The sequence below is a fragment of the Galeopterus variegatus genome, unplaced genomic scaffold, assembly GCF_000696425.1.
Source record: "Galeopterus variegatus unplaced genomic scaffold, G_variegatus-3.0.2 Scaffold1150, whole genome shotgun sequence".
Classification (NCBI taxonomy): Eukaryota; Metazoa; Chordata; class Mammalia; order Dermoptera; family Cynocephalidae; genus Galeopterus; species Galeopterus variegatus.
In genome coordinates this window covers 344,353-353,020 of record NW_007727261.1, presented here as the reverse complement: position 1 = coordinate 353,020, position 8,668 = coordinate 344,353, and the positions used below count along the sequence as shown (strand labels likewise).

Here is an 8,668-nt window from a genome sequence, read left to right as displayed (position 1 = left end):
CGTTCCTAGATGAGAGAGCAGCTCCCTTGGCACTTTGAGCAGCACATCTGAGCTTGGCATACAAAAGCAGTGGCCACTTACCTCCTCAAAAGCATTGCAGCCTGTCACCACAATATTTGGCCTGAAATTCTCCATTTTCACTTTCTTCTCCAGCCTGGTATTCAAATCTTCCAGGGAGGCTTCCGAGAGGATCATGATTGGGCTGCCATCCGGATAGGCCACCTGTGCCAAGAACACAACATCGTCAGGCCTCACCACCCCAGGAAACTGATTAGACCAACTGCCAAGCTAAGCAAAGTCTAGAAGCACAATCACCAAGGGGCAGAAGAAAGGAGTGGTATTCAGGAAGAAGAGGGGACTTCAAGCTCAGAAACAGCCAGGTCAGCACCGAAGCGCGGGTGGGTCTTGTCCACACACAGGGATGAGGCAGCAGCCAGGGCTGGCTCCAGGCCAGTGGTACCTGATAGGCCTCACTCCCACCCCCAGCAGTGACTCTCTTCCCACATCATCATCAAACAGAGAAGGGTCTGCTGCCAAGCAGATGCACGTAGTCACAACTCGACAACACCCATTCACTCAGCAAGCGTTTACTGAGCACCTACCAGGCTCTGGGTGCTTTTCTAGGTTGGGAAATAGAGGTGAATGAAGCAGATAAAACCCTGCTCTCATGGGGCTTGCAGTTCAGCAGCTGTGGGGAGAAACTCCCTGACCTACTTGTATTTTCAAACTTAGCTCACTGCAGATCAACTGAGATTTTGGTCTTTGTGCTGTGACTGGCAGAGAGGACAGTTTTCCTTAGGAGGAGGTGCTTTCCCGACACCTGAAATCACCATACCGCACAGACTGTGGAGGCAGGGCCTAGAAAGTCTGCTTCTGTAATTTCAGGAAACTTAGATTTCGTCCCAAAAAACCTCTCACTTTTGCTTCTCTCACCAGTTTTCTCCTGAGTCTCCATCTACCTGGAAGTCACCCCAGCTCCTCCCACCACACACCCCCAAGATCTCACTTTTCTTTCCATCTCTGCCCACATTGTGCCCTCAGTACCATTCACATGGGCCATTACCACATTTCCTAACTGGAGTCCCAAGAGAGGCCCTTTGTGGCCGAGAAGGAAGGCAGAAAGTGCAGGGTCCCTGGTAGAAGTGAGGTAGATTCTCTGAAAGCTCACCTGGTAATTTTGCACAAAAGCAGGGAAAATTTTCCTTGATTCTCTTCCTTTCATGTCCATTTCAAATTGAACCAACCTCAATATTTCTGTTTTCAAGAATTTGTTGAACCACTGAGCTGCCTCATCACCACAGTCCCTGCCATTAATGTCAAGACCAAATACCCTAGAAGGGACACAAGAGAACACCAGGTTACTTACTTAAATCAACACACTGGGAGATGGGGTCAAAGATGGAACAACTGGACTGTTGGGACTTGACTATCACAGAGAGCTATTACGTGGCCCTTGGGTTATATCTGGGCAGAGCAGGTGGGAAAGGGAGTAGACTGTTCTCTATGGAAAAGCTTCCCAGACCCTAACGTGCATGCAAGTCATCCAGGATTTTGTTCAAATGCAGATTCCACTTCAGTAGGTCTAAGTTGGAGCCTGGGATTCTGCATTCCTAACAAGCTTCCAGATGACTCAGCTGCTGGTCCATGGACCACACTTTGAATAGCAAGGATTTAGGCTACTTTCAGAAGAGGAGAGGGGCTGCCATGTAGCAGATACACCTTGAGCTTGGATTCTAACAGATCTGGTTCAAATTGGAACTCTGCCATTCTCTAGTTCCATGACCTTAAGCAAATCATTTCACTCCTCTTGTTAATGGATGGCAGTTCCAGGTTCTTGGTCAAACCGTGAAGAAAATTCTTTCATGGGACCAAGTGGAGTCCTTATCTCCATGAGCACCTGCTCAGTGAAAGAAAAATGAAAGACAGACAGAGGAACACTCAAACAATAGGGCTTTATTACAAAGTGAAAGTACATGCAGAAGTGTGTGTAGGCATCACCCACAAGTGAGAAGCACCCCTGGATTCTTAGAGGGAGAGCTTATATGCTGTTTGGGGACAGGGGTGTCTCTCTATCCTAAGTAAGAGGAGGAATATTCAGCTGTGGGGGAGGATCTAGGGTAGTTATGGCCTAATAGGCCAATGCAAGGTTGCATCAGCTTCCTGTCATGCATCCCTGAGTTTCTGAAGTTTTTGGTTATGCACAGGGGCCTTTCTGGTCAAGCGTCACAGGTGGAAGGTCATATAGTGGTCGTCGGCACTTTTGTTCCTTCTAGTGCATAGGTGTGGCAGTATTTGTAATCTGCAAACTTCCAGGTGCAGCATGCTGATTGGTAGGGTGGTTAAGCTGTTGTCAGCTCATTATGGGTTTATTAACTGCATTAACTGCTATTGCCAATCCAGTCTGAATATTTATGAGCAGCCTCCCTGGGGCGTGTCCCTATTCTGTCCTACCTCACTCTCACCTTCTGTCTCCAATTGTAAATTGGAGATAATAATATAGTACCTACCTACCCCACATGGTGGGCACTGATAATGTTATATGTAGTGGTCTTCATGGTTTTTTTGCTTGATTCCCCTAAAGGAATTTGAAAAAGCTATATACCCTTAACGGAACTGTAAGTTGACTTGCCATCTGTTATGGGCTAAATGTCTGTGTTTCCCCAGAATTCATGCTGACACTCTAACCCCCAATGTAATGGCATCTGGAGGTGGGACCTTTGGGAGGTGACTAGGTTTAGACGAGATCATGATGGCTTTGCCCTTATAAGGATTATAAGGATTAGTATCTTTATAAGAACAGGAAGAGACACCAGAGCTCACCCCCTTTCTGTTTCTCTCTCTCTATCTCTACTCACGCACCAACCAGAAAGGTCACATGAAGACATAAAGAGAAGGTGGCCATCAGCAACCCAGAAAGCAGATGCTCGTCAGGCACCAAATCTACCAGCACCTTGATCCTGGACTTCTCAGCCTCTCGAACTATGAGAAATAACTATCTATGTTTAAGCCACTGATAGCAGCTGGAGCTAAGGCACCCTCCACTTTATATCATTTCTTCAGTTTTTAGCAGCTCCCATGGCAACCAATCCATTAAAAATAGCTTATAAATGCAGGCCGAACTAGTTAGCACCTCTAACTAGCTGCAGAGGGCAGGGTGCTGGTGACGTCTCTGTGTCAATCTAAATGCACAGCTCTCAGTGGTTGGTTTTACCAAACTACCAGGGTTTCTATTCCCACCTCATCCAGGAATACAATTGATGTGTAGAACAGAATTCCATAAGAACAGGCTTCACCTGGTGCCTTTGTCAGACCCTCCTCCCCCTCCCCCAACAAGGTCCTCCTCTCCCTCTTCCCATCCAGGGATGGTTGGTGTCTCCCTAGAGATCTGTCTGGAGGGGGAAAGGTGTTAAATCCCAACTCGGCCTTTGTGGTGACAATGATCTGAGTCTTGGTTTCCTCATTTGTAAAGTAGAATTAATGATATCCATCTTACAGGCTTACTAAGATAATTAACTGCAATATTGTATTCAATGATCTATTGCTTCAGACTTTGGAAAACTGGGAACCATGAGAGATGAATTTCAGTTCAGACACTTTGCTTGAAAAAGCATAAGATGAGGCTCTCCTCTGAAGCCTGGGACCTTCGGACGACACTGATTTTCACACACTTAATAAGCTCAGTTGTTTATAAAGGGATCCAGAACGTCCCATGACAGACATTTATGTCTCTAGAACTTCCTAATATCAGAAGGCAAGACTCCAGCAAGCCATGGAACTTGACAGCACAGCAGGGTTCCCTAGATTGAAAGGAAGCCAAGGTCTGAGGTGGGTCTCTGGCCAGAGGTGGAAATCCCTCACATCCAGCTCCTGCCAGAGGTGCCTTAGTCTCTCCTGTAGCCCTCAGAGGCTGAGATGCCTTGAGAAGCTCCAGCATCCCCATCACCCAGCCCCAAGATGAATGTTGTCAAGTCTTCACTAGCTCCTTTGTCTGTCTGGCTGGAGGGCTGACAATTCTCAGAAAAAGGTCCATCCAACTTGAATAAAAGGAAACAAGCCTTAAAGATTGGCACCTTATACCCTCTTTGTACCTGTATTGATCATGCTTTTAGTTTTCTGTATTTTCGATGCTTTCACGTCTTGAGGCCTTGCTGGTGCGAAAGGGACTGCCCCTTCCAGATGAGTCACCTGCAAGCGTGCCTTTCATATGAACACCAACCCATCCAGAGCCCACAGGCCCAACCACCTCCTTTATTAGGTTTTTACACACTGGGCCACTATTCTCTTGCCCTAATCACCCATGGGTAGGTGCCAGACAACTAGGGACAACCCCTGGGCCCCAGAACCTGCTAAGATCATTCCAACCAGCCAGTCCCACACCTGCCTGCCTGCCTTGCCTTGCCTTTCCTGCAGAAACCACAGTGAAGGCTCTTGCCCACGTTTTATCCCCATTCCCTCTGCCTCCTGATGACTCCGGTGCTTCCCCGTGTGAACCTGGGTGGTGTGCCATGCCTCCTGTTTTAGGGATCTCTGAGTATAGGTTTAAAAATTTTTTTTTTCATGGCAGCCATTTCCATGTCTATGTGTCTTACCACACCTGATTAAACAAATCCTACGTGTGAACCTGGGTGGTGTGCCATGCCTCCTGTTTTAGGGATCTCTGAGTATAGGTTTAAAAATTTCTTTTTTCATGGCAGCCATTTCCATGTCTATGTGTCTTACCACACCTGATTAAACAAATCCTAAGTACCCTTGAAACAATACTCAGCACTGCCCAGTCACACCTGAGCACTTGCCCAATCCCAACCCAGACTACACTTCTCTTAAACATTCTCTTTATCAATTTCATTGTCTACTGTATGAACTGTAGCAGGACAGAACGCAGGGAGAAGCCTGAAGGAAAACAGGTCTGACGCAGTTCCCTGGGTGCCCCCAAGCAGAATACCTGCAGTTGTGGAGTTTGTTTGAGGAAGGCAACTTGTTAGGCAAAACCAGCTCATCCATGCCTGGAGCCCTGAGGACCAGGCAGTTGTTCCCATGGGAGACAGAGACCAGCACCAGGTGCGGCTCCTGCCGGGCAGTGACCATGTGTCCATCCTCCTTGATAACCATCCAAAACCTGTAGAGAAACAAACAAGGGCACACTCAGAACATTTCTATCCTTTCAATAGCTTCCCCAGCTCTCTATTTCCTCATCCACCTGACTTGGAACCCAACTATTATTTTCTAGACAATTATTCAGGTCCAGCCAAATTCTTTAGTTCTAAAAGTTGGTGCTCCCAACAGAATAGCAGAAATGGTTCTGAGAGAGAGAGAGAGCCTGGCCACTGCATGAAAAATCACCAGTTTCAAAAACTAGAAAAGGAGGCTGGGTTAGGGGCCTTCCTAACTCTTTAGGCAACACTGTTGCTTATTTGGGGACCCTGCCTTGGTCAGAAGCTTCCCCAGGCCTGTTACATGTCTCTCTGAGCCCCAGGGAGAAGCAAAATGTCTTCCAGGTTGTTTTGCTGTAGAACAAGAGCAGGGCTGGCCTAAACTGCTGGCCCAAGTGAGCTGGAACCCTAGGCAAAGGTCTTGTAATGTTGTTGCCCCAAGAGAACGCAGGCTGGCCTCTACTCTGTTTACCCTGCCATGGCATGTGGGTCCTACATCAGGAAACTTCCTACACAGCATTTCCTCTTCCTCCACACATTCTGATGCAGAGAATGAAGATTTATGAAAGTCATGCGTTAGGTGAGAACTCCTCATCTCTTACTCTCTGTTCTAGTCTCGGTTTTCAAACCTTCCTATGTTGGAACGTGTCCCCCAAAGGTTGTGTTGGAAACTTAATCTCCAATGCAACAGTACTGGGAAGTGGAGCCTAATAAGAGGTGACTGGGTCATGCAGGCAGAGCCCTCATTAATGGACTAATGTTATTATCACGAGAATGGGTTGTTATAAAGTGAGTCTGGCCCCTGGGGCCTCTCTCTGTCTTGCTTGCCCTTCCACCTTCTGCCAGGGCATGACGCAGCACAAAGGCCCTCACCAGATGCTGGTCCATGCTCTTGGACTTCCCAGGCTCCAGAACCATGAGCTGAATAAACTTCTGTTCATTATAAATTACCCAGTCTCAGGCATTCTGTTATAGCAGCAGAAAACGGACTAAGACAAACTTTCTGTTTCTATGGGATGGGCTGAAGAGCAGGCAAAAAAGTGTTCAGCCCCCAGGGAAAATAAGTTTCAATATCACTATTTTAGACAGAACATAGAATCTGCAGACAAGGGAAGTGGGTGAGAAGCTCTGCAGGCGCAGAGGACTGGGCAGCCACTGAGGGCCCAAGTCTTTCCAAATGGCAGCAGGATAAAAAGGACAGCCCCTTCTGGAATGAGGGGCAGCTCCCTGCAGGGAGACATTTCAAAATATGACTGGAGCCAAATGGGAATGTCTGAGGTAACCTTACAAGGACATCTAATATCAGAGCACAGGGAGCTTGGTCTCTGCCCTCTCCTGACCCTGGCAGAGAGTCTCGCATCTGCAATTTCCCTACAAGCAGAGTCCTTTCCAGGTGCTGGCTAAACTGACCCTTCCCTGCAAGCCAACCAGCAGACAGTGGCTGGCAGCCTGTGCCCCGCTAACTGGCATGTGTGACGGTGCAAGGGTGCGGCAGTGCAAGTGCATTTAGGAATTGACTTGGCCGCTCCCTTCTCAAGAGCTGATGATCCAGGGCAGTAGCAGGTCCCCACCCCCCTGAGGAGGCCTCCTCTTTCTTTCTAGATGTCTCTGTCTTAACCTGAGTAACTCCTGCCTATTTCATTACAGCCATATTCCCTCGGGGCTGGGCTCTATTTCTTACTCCCAGCCTCATCCTTGGGTGCAGAGTCCTGGATGACCCTGCTTTGGTTAACCTCACCGAAGCCCGCACCTTTAACTTCTAACATAACCCCATCCCTGGATAAGACTTCCTCTGAGATCTGCACATGACCAGATTCATGTCTAAACAGTATTGACACCCCAGTATGGACATCATTTCTGACAGTCAGCCCCTCCCTGGCTGAGTCTCCTCATCTCCCATCCTCCCTGACAACCTCAGCCCCTCGCTGTGGCTCCCAGCCCACCGTCACCTGCTGTACAATAACATGGGAGTTAACTGCTAGTATGACATGGAGAAGTGCTAGCTAGAGGTTTCTTGCTCATTACTGCAATTGAAAAAGCAAGTGGCAACTTGCAGGGAGTCCAACACAGGTACAGAACCAAGTAAAGAATAAAAGGTAAAAAGTTGCCATCTGTAACATGCTCCAACCACCTCATTACCCTGTCAACCTGGGTGATGATACTTTCCACCTCTTGACCACAAACAATGCAGAGCGAGTGAATAACAAGCTCAGTTCTGCTGGATCTGAAAGAAAGAAGTCTGGAGTGTGGAATTTTTCATGACCAAGTTATGCCAACCTAGTCTGCAATACGAGGTATCCTAATTTTACAGGTAAAACCTGAGTAGGTGGTAGAGGGATCAGTTTTGGAGCTCAGAGCTCAGATTCCCCAAAAGAACAACAGTGCCTTGAGCGACCAACAGGGATGGGGAGGTGGAGCCCGTGACAACTGAAAAATCTCATTTCTTGAGTTACAAAGCGGCCTAGGAAGCAGGAAGACTGAGGCGGAAAGTGGGGAAAGCGGGAACCCCACTACGAGGGGTGGGAAGGGAATGACACACCAGACAATAAACTTAGGGAATTCCTTCCTCCAAGAGACAATGGTTTGTAAAGAAGAAATAAAGGTCTGGTTTCAGAAAGGGCTTGGACAGATAGAAGGACAGTCATAGGTGGCTGCTAAGGAGAGCAGGGATTTATTTACAGAGTCAGGGAAGCCAGCCCGCCCTCCCAGCATCTGCGCCAGACAGCCAGTGCCATTCTGTTGGACAGACTTTAAACAACTCGAAGCTCAGGGTGCTCGAGCCAAGTGTACACAAATATGCTATGAACTTCGGACCAAATAACCCTAGAAATTTGAGGCACAGAGCACTTACAGAGGAGAATCTCAGCTTCTTCAAAAAGTTCCAACAACACAGGTTCAGAATGGAATTAAATAAATTAGGCCTTTTCCTGTGTTCTAGGAATATTCGCAGTTGTGTTATTGTAGTCTCACAACAGCAGCCATCAAGCAGAGTTCTTTCCAGCAAGCTTGCTTTTGAATTTTCAATTATCCTTCCGTAAATAAAATCTAGTTAAGATAGGGTCTTAGAGACTATCAAGTTCAACCTGTTTCTTTTGCAAATGAAAAAAGTGAGGCTCAGAAAGTTTACATGACTTTGCTCAAGGTCCCCTGATACCCAGTGCAATCTTTATGCTTCTCTATCACACACTGGTGTCACAGAAAGAGCATGAGTTCCGGACCAGTGAGGCTCAAAAAGTTTACATGACTTTGCTCAAGGTCCCCTGATACCCGGTGCAATCTTTATGCTTCTCTATCACACACTGGTGTCACAGAAAGAGCATGAGTTCCGGACCCACACAGATCTGAGTTCAAATCCCCCCACCACGTATCGATTTTGTGATCTTGGGTGAGATACTCATCCCTTCTGATACTGTTTCCTTATTTGCAAAATGGAAATAATAATATCCAGCCCACAAGATTGCCAGGAGCTTAAAGATGAAGGATTTAGCTGTGTCTGCTGCATATGAAGCACTGAATAT

General features: G+C 47.3%; 1 protein-coding gene across 1 annotated transcript in view; it reads right to left on the bottom strand.

Moving 5' to 3' along the window:
• The window catches only part of LOC103592443 (mitochondrial amidoxime reducing component 2-like), a 22,270-nt gene extending 17,160 nt beyond the window's left edge, over positions 1-5,110 (bottom strand). Inside the window, exons 1-3 of the mRNA XM_008575174.1 lie at positions 4,943-5,110; positions 1,169-1,331; positions 82-222 (exon numbers count right to left, since the gene is read on the bottom strand). Of these exons, the coding sequence (XP_008573396.1) occupies positions 82-222; positions 1,169-1,331; positions 4,943-5,109 (471 nt within the window). The 5' untranslated portion in view covers position 5,110. The remainder of the gene's footprint in view (positions 1-81; positions 223-1,168; positions 1,332-4,942) is intronic.
• Positions 5,111-8,668: the final 3,558 nt, after the last annotated feature.